The sequence below is a fragment of the Chiloscyllium plagiosum genome, chromosome 7 (assembly GCF_004010195.1).
Source record: "Chiloscyllium plagiosum isolate BGI_BamShark_2017 chromosome 7, ASM401019v2, whole genome shotgun sequence".
Taxonomy (NCBI): Eukaryota; Metazoa; Chordata; class Chondrichthyes; order Orectolobiformes; family Hemiscylliidae; genus Chiloscyllium; species Chiloscyllium plagiosum.
In genome coordinates, this window is record NC_057716.1 from 57,748,290 (window position 1) to 57,763,105 (window position 14,816).

At 41.2% G+C, this 14,816-nt stretch overlaps 1 protein-coding gene across 1 annotated transcript in view; it reads right to left on the minus strand.

Annotated features, from left to right (window-relative positions):
* The window catches only part of LOC122551926 (activin receptor type-1B-like), a 59,730-nt gene that overhangs the window by 20,383 nt on the left and 24,531 nt on the right, over positions 1 to 14,816 (minus strand). The window contains exons 3-4 of the mRNA XM_043694495.1: positions 8,840 to 9,070; positions 5,969 to 6,136 (exon numbers count right to left, since the gene is read on the minus strand). Coding sequence (XP_043550430.1) covers positions 5,969 to 6,136; positions 8,840 to 9,070 — 399 coding nt within the window. The remainder of the gene's footprint in view (positions 1 to 5,968; positions 6,137 to 8,839; positions 9,071 to 14,816) is intronic.

A 14,816-nucleotide genomic window follows, 5' to 3' on the forward strand; every position in this document is an offset into this window, starting at 1 on the left:
GTCGGGGAGTCCAGAACTAGAGGGCATAGGTTTAGGGTGAGAGGGGAAAGATATAATAGAGACCTAAGGGGCAACTTTTTCATGGAGAGTGTGGTACGTGTATGGAATGAGCTGCCAGAGGAAGTGGCGGAGCTGGTACAATTGCAATATTTAAGAGGCATTTGGATGGGTATATGAATAGGAAGGGTTTGGAGGGATAGGGGCCGGGTGCTGGTAGGTGGGACTAGATTGGGTTGGGATATCTGGTCAGCATGGACGGGTTGGACTGAAGGATCTGTTTCCATGCTATACATCTCTATGACTCTATGACCTCCATGACTGTACCCCAACCTCCTTAGAGCAATGCGAGATAGAAGTGTGAAATGTTTACACTTCTCACATCTTTTTTATCTTCCTTGAAGGAAATGAGAATTTAATTTTAAAATTATTTATTGTTGTGTTCTTTAGTATGTTATTGATCAGACTATACATTTTCCCATTGAATTCTTGTTACCAGGACACTTTGATTCCATCACCATGGACTAGTTTCAGAATGAGTCCTAATGAAGGATATTTTGCGAACTTGGTCTTAAATATGACGTCATCCTGATGACCAACTAAATACTAACCCGTCCTTTCTCTCAGATTAATAGTTAGGATTGAAAATATAACGTTTAAATTTCATAGATAGTTCTTCTAAAACGTGACAGTTGTGCTCTTGTGCGACCCCATGCTGTATAAAAATTGTGCAATAAAAATAGCATTTAAAGTGTTGGCGATGCAATTGTGTCATAGCCAACACACATTTTAAATGGTCACACTTTAGAAACAGCATCCCCTATTCATCAATCACATTATTGTCAATTCGCATTGACAAAATGCTTATTATAGCAGAACTACTGCATTTTTAGTCAAGGAAAACCCACTGTCATTTTGGAACATGCTATGAGTTCCAAAGTGGCAGTTAAATCAAGGAGTAGAAAAAAGAAAAATAAAAGGTTATTTCGTATTAAAAAGTTAAAATAAATGAATCAGTGTAAAAAATGTTAAATTATAATAAATGAGTACAGAAGGAAGTTATTCAGTTGTCAAATCTGTGCTAGCTCTCTGCAAAAGTAAATCAGCTAGTCCTGCACATCCTTTTCTCCATAGCTTCGCAAACATTATTCCTTCAGGTATTCATTCAATATCCATTTGAAAGCCATGTCTGAATTTGCATTCACTATCCTCACAGACAGTATATTCCAGATCAAAACCATATCCATTAGAATTCTTTGAGGATATAACAACTAGCATGGATAAACATGATTCAGTGCATTTCCAAAAGGCATTCCATTAGACGGCAGATGAAAAGATGAAAACAGAAGAGTTCATGGTTTAGGCAGTAAACTTTTGTTACTATTTTGTGGGACGGGAGCATAACAGGAAAGAGCACCATTCGTTGTTCATCTCCAGTTGCTCTTGAGAAAGTGATGGTCAGCTATTTCCTTGAACCAATGCATTCAAGTAGTGTCAGTACATCAAAAATGCTGTCAGGTAGGAAGTTCCAGGATTTTGACCCAGTGACAGTGAATGAATGACAATATAGTTCCAAGAGTCGATAGTTAATGAAATGAAGGGAAACTGCAAATGACTGAGATCACAGATTTAAAAAAGGCTCCCAAAATGACCTTTGTGAATTGCTGCAGTGCATTTTATAGATAGTTGACACTACTGCTACAATGCCCCGTTGTAGAGGTAATGAATATTAAGTGATAGATGGGCATGCGCTGGAGGGCATCGTCGACCACGTAGGAAGGGAAATTGCGATCTTGGAAGAAGGAAGCCATCTGGGATTTCCTAATGTGAAACTGGCTATCCTGGGTACAGATGCCGAGGAGGCAGAGGAATTGGAAATAAGGGATGGTGTCTTTACAGGAGATAGTGTGGGAGGAGGTGTAGTCTAGGAAGGTGTGGGAGTCGGTGGCTTGTAGTAGATGTCTGTAGTTAGTCGGTCACCAGAGATGGAGATGGAGAAGTCCAGGAAGGGGAGGGAGGTGTCCGAGATGGTCCAGGTTAAGTTGAGGTCGGGAAGAAAGGTGTTAGCGAACTTGATGAACTGTTCAACTTCTTCGTGGGAGCACGAGCTAGCATCAATACAGTCATCAATGTAGTGGAGGAACAGATGGGGTGTGATGCCGGTGTAACTGTGGAAGATGGACTGTTCCAAATACCGGATAAAGAGGCAGACATGGCTGGGTCCATGCAGGTGCCCATGGCTGCCCCTTTGGTTTGGAGGATGTGGGAGGTTTAGAAGGAGAAGTTGTTGAGGGTGAGGACCAGTTCAGCCAGGTGGATGTCGGTGGAAGGGTACTGGTTGGGATGGCGTGAGAGGAAGAAACAGGCTTAGAGGCCTTCGTTGTGGTGGATAAATGTATACAAGGACTAGATGTCCATGGTGAAGTTGAGGCATTGGAGCGGGGGAAACAAAAATTTTAGAGGAGATGAAGGGTGTGGGTGGTGTACTGAACGTAGGTGGGTTACACTGGCACTACACCCCACCTGTTCCTCTGTTACATTGATGACTGTATTGAGGACAACTCGTGCTCCCATGATGAGCTTGAACAGATAATCAAGTTCACTAACACCTTTCACCCCGACCTCAAATTCACCTGGACCATTTCAGACGCCTCCCTTTCCTTCCGGGACCTCTCCATCTCCGGCAACCAACTAACTACGGATATCTACAAGCCCACTGACTCCCACAGCTACCTGGACTACACCTCCTCCCACCCTACCTCCTGTAAAAACACCATCCCTTATCCCCAATTCCTCCACCACTGCCGCATCTGTTCCCAGGATGACCAATTCCACCTTAGAAAATCCCAGATGGTCTCCTTCCAAGATCGCAATTTCCTTTCCCACTTGGTTGACAATGCCTTCAGTGCATCTCCTCCACTTCCTGCACCTCAGCCCTTAAACCCCACCCCTCCCAAAGCAACAAGGGCAGAACCCCCTGGTCGTCATCTTCCACCCCAGAAACCTCTGCTTATATCGCATCATCCTCTGCCACTTCCACCACCTACAAACAGACCTCACCACCAGATATTATTTTCCCTCCCTATCCCTATCAGAGTTCTGGAGAGACCATTCCCTCCATGACTCCCTTGTCAGATCCACGTCCCCCATCAGCCAACACCTCACTCCCAGCAACTTTCCTTGCCACCACAGTAAGTGCAAAGCCTGCACCCACACCACTCCCCACACCTCCATCCAAGGCCCCAAAGGATCTTTCCACATCTGACAGAAATTTACTTGTACCTCCAACAATGTCATCTACTACATCGGTTGCACCCAATGTAGTCTCCTCTACATTGGAGACACAGGATGCCTACTTGCGGATCGATTCAGAGAACATCTCTGGGACACCTGCACCAACCAACCCCACTGTCCCGTAGCTGAAGAGTTCATCTCCCCTTCACACTCCACCAAGGAGATGCAGGCCCTGGGCCTCCACCATCGCCAAACCCTTACCACCTGACGCCTAGAGGAAGAAAACCTCATGTTCCGTCTTGGGATACTGCAACCACATGGGATCAATGTGGATTTCACCAATTTCCTCATTTCCCCTCCCTCCACATTATCCAACTCAGCACCGCCCTCTTGACCTGTCCATCACCTTTCCCATCTGTCCGCTCCACCCTCCTCTCTGACCTCTCACCTTCGCCCTCACCTTAATTTACCTATCGCATTCTCAGCTACCTTCCCCCAAGCCCCAACCCCTCCCATTTATCTCTCAGCCCCCCCGGTCCACAAGCCTCATTCCTGATGAAGGGCTTATCCCCAAAAAGTCGATTCTCCTCCTCCTCGGATGCTGCCTGACCTGTTGTGCTTTTTCCAACACCATACTCTTGACTCTGATCTCCAGCACCTGCAGTCCTCACTTTCTCATAATCAAAGACAGAAGTTGTTTATGAGGACCCTGAAACTGATGGCTGGCCCATAGATAACATTAAGGTGAGCTTTTATTCTAATTTAGATAAATAATTCAACATTTGTATAGCAGTTACAATGAAATCTTTATAGAACCATAAAGTCTTGTCAATAATCCATTCAGATCCACACCAAGAAAATGGTTTCAAATAAGACTTTAGGGAATCTCAATAGACAGTAAAGAGAAAACTTGAAGGGTAATATCATGCCAGGATTCTTGGATAGTTTGCCAAGACATTAAAAAGAGTGACACAAAAAAAGAGGCATGAAAGATCCTTTTACCTGTGTACCTCCAGACCAGTTGGTGAAACATTTCCGAGAATGTGAGGGTATACTCATAATGTTCATTGAAGCTGTGTTTTTGTTACCTAGTGTTAATATTTCATAGTTATAATGATCTGTGAACAAGGTTCCCTTATCTAATAAAAACATATCTTGGCATTGGAGGCAGGCCAGAGAATGTTAATTAGCCTGATTTTGGATGTAGAGGGACCCTCCTCTGAGGTGAAGTTAAGTAGGTTGGGTCTGTGCTCACTGAAGTTTAGAAGAATGAAAGGCAACCTTAGTAAAATGTACAAAATGCATAGGTGACTTGACAACATAGATGCGAAAGGTTGCTTTCCCATGTGGAACAGTCTAAGACCAGACAGTATGATCACAGAATAAGTGATTGCACATTTAAGACAGAGATTAGGAGGAATTTCTTCTGAGTAGTGAATTTGTGGAATTCATTACTGAAGAAGGCTGTCAAGGTTGGATCATGAAGTACATGATTTTTAATTAGTAAAGGAAACAAGGATTATGGAGAAAAGGCAGGAAAGTTGAGGATAATCAGATCAGCCATCATTGCCGAATTGCCTACATTTGCTCCAAATCTTGATTTTATTGACTAATAATTTTTTAATGCAATTTTATTGTTAATTTCACACATACAATATGTAGGATGATTCAGGGATGGAACTGTAGGAAGACAGCACTGTTGTTTCCACACCCGTAGGAAGGGAGAAGCAAGCTGTTAATCAAAACCCATGAAAATCTGTACAGTGCACAAAATAATAATAATTCCTAAATTTTGTGCTTATCATGGCAATTACAGAATTTATGACATACAGAGACCATTATATCTGGACACCTGTTGACAAATCTTTAAAACCTCTAGTCATCAGTATTGTGTACAGGCTTTAGGAATCTGAAGCAATCTTGCAATGATGTCACAAAGCTGCTCCTCACTATTAATAATTACCTAAAGAGAGAAACTCCCAGATCGGACACGCCAATGTTAGAAAACATACAGAGAAGCATGTGATGAAGATCAACCAGCATAAAGTGGCAGAGTTTATGGAATAGTCTTTCTATAATTCAACAAAGATTTGGTATTTCTCTGAATATCATGTATTGAATATTTTGTCTTGGTATGTAATGTAACAAACAATGTTAAGAAGAAGCCCAAGCCTGAAGTTCTTGATCTCACCTTCTCTTCAACCAGTCTGGTTTCAACCCAAACTCATTGATGTGGGCATACAACACACAATAAAATAACCCGTTAAGTTAGTTTGAAGTTTGGATCCATCATTGTTTTGCTCCATGTCAAGCATTTAATTTCAGAAAAAAGAACACAATGCATTTCTCTCTTTCTCAGCTTGTACGTTTCAACTCATCCAACAATTTCAGAAAAGAAATGCAAGTACTGGTAGAAGTATTCTACCAGGTCAGGTGAATTGGCCATGCTAAATTGCCCGTAGAGTTAGGTAAAGGGGTAAATGTAAGGGAATGGGTGGGTTACGCTTCGGCTGGTCAGTGTGGACTTGTTGGGCCGAAGGGCCTGTTTCCACACTGTAAGTAATCTCATCTAATATTCCTATTCAGATTTTGGCATAATCCTAATTCAATCGATTTAACCAAAATAATGATACTGAAAATGTTATTTAGTAAAGTTTAGTAATGGTTTTAGAGGTATGATAAACTATAATCATTCTTTCAAGCATTTGATTAATTTGGAAACAAAACTAGTTTTTACCTTGTGTGCCAATCATCTCCATATGGAGATGTGCTAGTCCACTCACAATAGAGATGGCAAACTTCATCATACCATCAATAGTCACAATGAATCTGTTTAGGTAGTCAAAGAGTGAACCATTCTCATGGTACTCTAACACAAGCCAAAGCTGAGTCCACGTGCCAGTATCTGACAAAAAAAGGAATGTTTAATCAATATTATAATTATTAAGACATAAAATTTAACTTAAGAACTCACCAGTTTAGAATCTGTAATGTACATTTTTTCTTAAATGTTCTTATCAGTTACATTCATAACTATTCAAAATTTAAGTCACAGAGGCATTTTTTCAAATGTTCAGTCAAATTCTTATTTAGCTATTATTTTCAGGGTCATCAAAATACACCCACAATTGCATAACAGTTAACCTGCAGAGAATAACCCTAATTTCAAGCATGGTATATCAATAACAATGTCTGTTGAGATACAACATAGGTTCTTGAAAATAGTAAAAGGAGAAGAAATAATATTAATTGTTTTAGTTCCTAAAATTGTAATCAATTTTAATAGTGAACCAGTTTGGTTATAGTATTCAAATCGCCTTTGTTCCTACACTGTTTTTTGATTACTGTAGAGAATCAATGTAATGATGCAAAGGAACAGATCTTACACAAGTTTGATTTCCTTCAGCTTGTGTTTCTAATCAACTCCAAACCTTAACTGTCACGTAGTTGATTAAAAACTTGGCCCGCCTTACCATTTTACTGTGAATTTCAAAGTCTGCATAAATGCATATGTAGCATCACAAGAAATCACTACTAACACACGAAGGAAAATGCAGGTGAGCCACTTCTTGCAGAACACATACAAACCTACACAAAAACTACTCATTACAATAAAGTATCTGTTACAAGACAAATGTTGGACAAAGATCAATTGTGGATTTCAACAAGAGTCACAAGCTCCATAATACCACTGTTCATTTGTTTTTATGATCCTAGCTTCATATTAAAACACTGAAGAATGTTTACAGCGAAGTAATCAAAGTAATAGCACACATGGTCAAAGATAGGTGATAAGACACTTAAACTAATAAGACCCACTCATTTGGAAATGTTTTTAAGGGGTTTCAAGGTCTTTGACCAAGAAGCAAGGAGGCTTGTTTGGTAAAAAACACAAAAAGGATTACTCAAGGTAAATAAACAGGAATTGATTCTACAGGGAATATTATTGCTAGTATTTGTCAGAGCTGTTGTACCATGAAGCATCAAGCACAGAAGCATGATGGACTGAATTTTCCAAGACGTGGCAATGTCTTGCCACTCCATCATTTCCCTTTTATGAAACAAGGGATATCCACGTTTCTGACATGAGATCTGCTCAAGCCTCCTTGAGAACTAAGAGAAAGTGAGGACTGCAGATGCTGGAGATCAGAGACAAAACTTGTGGCGCTGGAAAAGCACAGCAGGTCAGGCATCATCCGAGGAGCAGGAGAATCAATGTTTTGGGCATAAGCCCTTCATCAGGAATGTGGGGGGCCCAAAAGGGTTGAGAGTTAAATAGGAGGGGAGTGGGGCTGGGGGAAGATAGCTTGGAAGGTGATAGTTAGATGAAGGTGGGGGGGGGGGCGGTTGATGGTGATAGGTCGGAGTGGAGAGTGGAGTAAATAGGTGGGAAGGAAGATGGACATGTTCAGGAGGGCAGTGCTAAGTTGGAGTGTTGGATCTGGGATAAGATTGGGGGAGGAAAGATGAGGAAACTGGTGAAATTGATATTGATGCCATGTGATTGGAGGGTTGCTGTACTTCCATTCTGACAGTACTTTCACAGTGTAGAAATGGCACAGGAAGGAATACCATATCCCCTTTTCACAGCAGTGAGCTACCATATTCTGGAAGTTAAATCACAGACTGAGGTAGAACTGGTTCTGGGGATGAGCAAGGCTGAGGCAGATGTAGATTGGATCTGGCATGGAGAAAGAAGAAAGGCTGGAGAAGTGGAGAATAGGTTGAGAACCTGACATCAGCTCCTGAGAAGTAAAGGGGAGGGTCAGATCCAGACTGGAAGAAGGATGGTTCAATTGCTTAGGGATCAGGTGCAGAGCAAGGATAAAGGTGGGTCTGCTACATGGAGGGAGGATGGGGGTAGGTAATATATGGACTTAGTTGAACAGTTACACAGGAGTTAGGCTGGTGTTTAATAATCTAGCATTTCCTAACTCTTAATTCCATCAGAAGTTCCAAATTCTCCAATTTGAATGGAAGCATTCATAATTTCAAGTGCAGAGAGTTCTTCTATGACGCAAACGGTTGCAATCTTGTGCAAACCCATGTTATGGAAAAATCACACTTTAGAAACAGTGCTTAAAGTGTTGGCACTGTAATCATGTTACAGCCAACACACGTTTTAAAACTTCGCGCCGTACAAACAGTGTCCCAATTTGTCAACCACATTACAGCAAATTCACTTTGATGAAACATGCATTATAACTGAACGACTTGTATAGAAGGACTGCCCTGTGGAATCTTTGATTTACCAGGCAATTACTTCAGAATCTACTATGATGGGATTTCTGCAGGGATCCCATGTGTACTCTCCCATTTGTGTTGAAATAATAATCATCTGGCCATCAGAAAATCTGGCCGGTCAGGAGACTCCTGCTCCTCGGATGCTGCCTGACTGGCTGTGCTCTTCCAGCACCACACTCTTCGACTCTGTCTCCAGCATCTGCAGTCCTCACTTTCTCCCATCAGAAAATTTAGGCCAATTAGTCTTGTAACAGGCTTTATGTAATCTTTATCCTTGATTGCATACAATTGGTATAAGAAATTCTTAAACAAATCTAATTCATGTATTATTTACTCGAGTAGGCATTTCCTTTTACAGTGTTACCTTTAGTGTCAGCAGCAATGAAACCCAGGATATTTTCATGATGTAGCATCCCAGTTTGATAGATTTCTACTTCTCTGAACCAGGACCACTCTTTACATGAGGAGAAAATTTTTACTGCTACATCATCTCCATGCCACTTTCCATGCCAGACTTCAACAAACTGTCCTTTGTCCACAATTTCATGAAGAACAATTGTTCTGGCAACAGTCCTTTGGATAAGAAGTGGTAAGCCTGTCAATAAAGTATTACAGACTAAGAATAGAAACTTGGTTCAGTTTTGACATTCATGAAAGGCTGCACAAAAATACTGTTTTTAGATTCTGAGGAGGAAAATCTTCAGCATGCTTGATATATTTGATTGTTTTTAAAAACCACATTTGTTACATGAACAATAATCATTCTGGAAAATGCTTCAAGCACGTAAGGCAAAAAATACTGAAAATGTACAAAAAAGACATGTTTAAGTTGCTATAGAAATCCTTTAGAGAGTTACAAAAAAGCACAATAGCACCATACAAAACAGAAACTACAGGTAAATTTCAAAAATGACATGCATTATTACACAATAAGATCACTATGAAATGCAGAACTTTGATAATGTTATAAATTTTTAATTAAATAGCTAGTGAAGGGTAAAATACTGATGATAAAAAAAATTTCGGCAAGCCAATCAAAAGGCTTCAAACTAATTAAAGGTGAATCAGATAGCTTCAAAATAGAAAAGGAAAAGAGTGAATTTGAAATGATTATTTGTTTCATAAATGTTCTCCATCAAGGTTTGAAGTTTCAGTAGAGTTTGCCATTCTTCTTCTTGCACAAATCTCACTGTTTTCAGCTTACGCTATCCATAGTTTCTACTCTGATGACCAAATTTTCTAAAAAAAAATACCTTAGTAGCTTTTTTTATTGTTTACTTAGTTGAGGTCACTTAGTTTCTTTAACTATTCAATTATGACTAGACAGCTTCAATTTTAAAACTGTCACCTTCATTTTCAAATCCCTTCAAGGCCTTGCACTCTCACTATCTTTGTTAGCTCCTCTAGCTCTATTACTATTCGGGATATCTGCACTCATTGAATTCTAGCATCCTAATTTTAATTGCTCCGTCTGGAATTTGGTCCCCAAAGTTTTTTTTCCTTCTTTTAATTTGCTAATCACATACAAGCAAGCAATTCCAAACATGAGATTTTGTTTGCAGCCAGCAAAAGCAAATACAAACAAAATGAATAGGTGATAGTAGTCCGCCTACATAATGCAAAACAATTGCTGGCATTATGACCAAAGACTACTTAACATTCCATGATTGTCTGCCATACCCAGCTCATATTCACTGGAAATGGGAGTCAATCAGGTCCTGTATGGTTTATAGCGCCTGATTCTCTGTCATGCACAATGAGAGTTTTCTCCTCCCAATGTCCTCATCCTCCTCCCTTGAAAATGTTTCCCTCTTCCATAGTTCCTTAACAAATATCATATTGTCTCATTGTCTGCTTAGTTTGTGCAGAGCACAGTATGCCAGGGTGATGCAGTATGCTTGGTATGGACTATACTGGATTATACATCTCCACTACCTCGCCTCCACAGAACTCATTGAACAGTGGAATCCCATCTTCAGGAGCCTAGCTATCTCCTCTTCACTACAGGCCCAGTTGCATCACGTGCAGCTGAGTAACCAACCTGCTGCACCAAAAAAGGGAGTGCCTACTACACTCCAACCTCCTTCCCATCCCAGAGCCACACCAATTCTTCAACTTTTCACGGATTCTACACAATTCAACTACATTACTTACACAATAGTTGATGAGACAATGTTTCCTCCTCACAATGTCATTAGATGTTTCACAATTGTTGGAATGCCAATAGGCTAGCATTTGCCTCTTTTTAAATAATTGCCTCTAACATCTGCATCATTGATTTGCAAGCACCAATGGCATGTGCAAATGGTCTTTGAACAGTATTTGAACCCTGAGAACGGTTACTCCACATGGATTGCAAATGGGTGAAGAAACAATTGGAAATTAAATGTAGCTGTTGTTTGCAAATGCTTGTTTGGTGTATTTGCCCATTCAATGACCTGGCATCTAGCAAACATGGATTCCTCACCTTTTCCCATCAAATTGACATGACCTTGCCCACCCAGGGTGTTTTTCTAGCCATTTTCCAGTTGCACTTTGCATCTACAGAATGAAAAGTGATGGAAGGATTGCAAATCACAGTGGACACTTTCAACACAGGCTCAATATTTTGGCAGGTGGAGACCCAGAGACTCTATGTTCCCTTTTATTTTGCATTCTGAGAGGGTCTCCATTTCATCCTAAGCACCATATGTTTAAGTATGGCAGCATTCAGCACCTGCTTCTTTTTCAGCTTTAGTATTGGTAGTCTGAGTTAGTGGTTTTAACAGCGAATCAGTTCACTGGGCTGCTACCAAAGATTATCTATTTATCACCTTCTGATTTTCTAGATTCCCAAAAAAGGCTTCAGGTGACCAGGACCAGAGGGTTTTCAATTTGCAGTGCTGTGGTTAGCCTCCCAACCTCGATTGGTGAAGCCTTCTGGCCAGAGACCCCATGGTGAGGGAATGTGCCATGCACTTTGTACGCACGCTGCTCAGTCTCCCTGATCTCGGCAGGAGTTTTGGAGACCAGTGAATATTACCTTCAAGCCCACCAGGTAATTTCCAAGGAATAGGTCTATCTCATGCACAGGCATACTGGGGACGACTCCCACGACTAGCCCCAAAAAACGCCTTACTCCAAATGCGTCAGTAACTTGGATTAATACTGGACTGACCACTTTAGCTGCCATACCAACCTTTTGACAATTATAAAGAAACATTTTGGATCTGCTCCATTAAACATAGGGATTAAATGAGGGATCTGCATTGCCTTAGCTTTCAAGTCTGAGCCAGTAGTGTCCTCAGGGGACACAGTAGGATTCCAACCCTTCAGCACAGATTCTTTTACCTTAAACTCCCTTTCCTTTTGTGTCCTGAAGTTCTGTCTGTTTTCTCCATGTCCTTTCCTCTCTCTGTCCCTTTCCTTTCCTTCTCTCTGCCTCGGAGTTCTAATTCGTCATCCACAATTTCCACCTATAAAACCAGTGCCTACCCTTTTTGAAATGTTGGGTCTCCTGGCCTTCAAGCAAAATTCTATTCCCAAATACCTTGTGAAATCTTTTTATCTTCTAAATCCTCAAGAGCAACTTCCACTATTTCTCCCAGAAAAAAACACTGGCATCAAGTGAGGGCATTTCTGTATATTTTTAGTACGGATTACAGAAAGCCATTTTGCAGTTTTTTAAAAATGGTTTCAAAGAGACAATGCACTTTCTACTCAAACATTCATTTGTTTTGTCTGTGGGTACAATAAGAAATAAGCCCTCAGTTTGTTATGATCAATCATATGGGGACTTTACAAATTTTGTTTGATTCCAGATAGGAAACTCCCGCAAATGGTTATGCTCCTGAGTCAGGAGGGATGAACAAGCCTCTCTTCTTTCAGTACCCTCTCCCTTGGTTAGTCACAATGATGTTAATGAGATGGTGAGGCAAGCTCCACCCATTAATATATAAAAGAGCTGTTCCTGGTGTTGGCCACCCAGGTTCGATTCCTACCTTAGGCCATATCTGTGTGGACTTTACACATTCTCCCTGTGTCTGCATGGGTTTCCTCCAAGTGTTCCAGTTTCCCACCACAATCCAAAGATATGCAGGTCAGGTGAATTGGCCATGCTAAATTGCCTGTAGTGTTAGGTGCATTAGTCAGGGGTAAACATAGGACAGGGGAATGTCTGGGTGGGGTACTCTTTTGAGGGTCAGTGCGGATTTGTTGAGCCCAAGGGCTTGTTTCCATACTGTAGGGAATCTAATCTAATCGAAATTCCTGACCACCACTATCAAGATATGGTGTACAATGCCATGACTCTGTAGGCAGAACAGAGCAGTACTGCAGGTCAGAAGCGTATACATGGCCTCCCCATTACCATTGTGTGTATATATATCATGTTAACTTCAAATAAAAGGCCCTAGTGTTGGCTATGCTATGGACACTTTGTCCAGTTTACATATAAAAAACACTTTGTCCAAGTGCTCTTGTCATTGAGGCAGACAAAGAGACACACAATTCGATTTGTAATTCAACTCAACTTTATTAATAAAATATTCCTCATTATAAATACCATGTGAGCACTTCTGAAACTCCCACAATTACAATATTTACTCTATCAAGCTCTATTGTCTGAGAAAGAATATTGCATGCAATGGTCCATGTGTTTGAGCTGAGCCATTGGAATCTCCTTCCTCTCCAACATAGGGCTGATCCTCTTGCATGAGGATGAGTCTCGGAGATCAGGGTGAATCTTCGCTCCAGACCTTCTGGATTATTCTGTGGACTTTGGCCAATGGAGTCATGAACAGGGTTCAAAGCATCCAATGGGGTTGCGTCAATAACCTTTGCTGTTGCCAGGGAGGTGTAAGGAGCGCTGGCTGGAAGTCAGGGTGCTGCTAAGTCTGATCGATACTCCTCCAATACACAACCATCAGCTGGTTGTAATTGGTTCCCTGAACATTTATGACCTCTTTGATCTTGGCTTCATTATTGTCTGTAACCAATAGCTGCTGCTGTTTAATTTAGTTTGGATAATTTTCTGTCAGGCCCAATTTCTGCAGCTGTGGGTCAATCCAGAAGCCCAATTTTGGGCCTATGCTCACTTGACCAGACTAGGAGGAGCTAATCTGTGTTCTAGTTCAGTTTCTGTTAAGCACCAAGCCTATGTAGCCAGCAGCAATAAATATCCGCTCTTCCATTTTCCTTGATTGCTTACAAAGGACTCTTGCGCAACTCAGATACAATGTAACTAGCTATTATGGCCTGTGTGGTGAACCGATTCAGTTTGTAAAGTCTGAGCCTTTCTTCTTTTATAGAAATAGAATAGAATCCCTACAGTGTGAAAACAGGCCATTTGGACCAACAAGTTCACACCGACCCTCCAAAGATTATCCCATCCAGACTCATTCTCCTACCCTATTACTCTACAATTCCCCAGCCTACACATCCCTGAACATGATGGGCAATTTAGCATGGCCAACCTACCTAACCTGCACATCTTTGGACTGTGGGAGGAAACGGGAGCACCCGGAGGAAACCCACGTTTTCTTTGTTATAGATGTTGTGTTAGCGTCTTTCCTAACTTGGTATCAGTAACTTAAATTAATACCAAAAAAAAAGGATTGGTGACAGCAAACCTACCCAATGCATTTCTGATGCTTCTGAGAGATACAAATCCAACAGATTCCATGTTGGCAGAACTAGTATCCCATAACATACCGATTGTTCTGCACTAGTTCAAACACCTATCAAGGTCTCAATTCACTCAGCTGTACCAGGCCACATGCTTGGTTTAAATGCAGGTATGGCCTCAAAAATCATTAAGTTCTCTTTAGCACAAAAATGACTGACTGACCAGAGTTCTCCAAAAATCAGAATAGAACAGGGATCACCTCTATGCTATGTCATAGAAATATTTTAAAATATCTAACACGGTGGCACAGTGGTTAGCACTGCTGCCTCACAGCGCCAGAGACCTGGGTTTAATTCCCACCTCAGGCAACTGTCTGTGTGGAGTTTGCACATTCTCCCTGTGTCTGTCTGGATTTCCTCTGGATGTTCCGGTTTCCTCCCACAGTCCAAAAATGTGCAGGTTAGGTGAATTGGCTAAATTGCCTGTAGTGTTAGGTGAAGGGGTAAATGTAGAGGAATGGGTCTGGGTGAGTTGCTCCTCGGAGGGTCGGTGTGGATTTGTTGGGCCAAAGGGCCTGTTTCCACACTGTAAGTAATCTAAACCTTGATTCGTGTCATTTTGATTTTTCTTTTTTATTCATTTACAGCATATAGATGTTAGGTAAAAACAATGACTGCAGATGCTGGAAACCAGAGTCTAGATTAGAGTGGTGCTGGAAAAGCACAGCAGTTCAGGC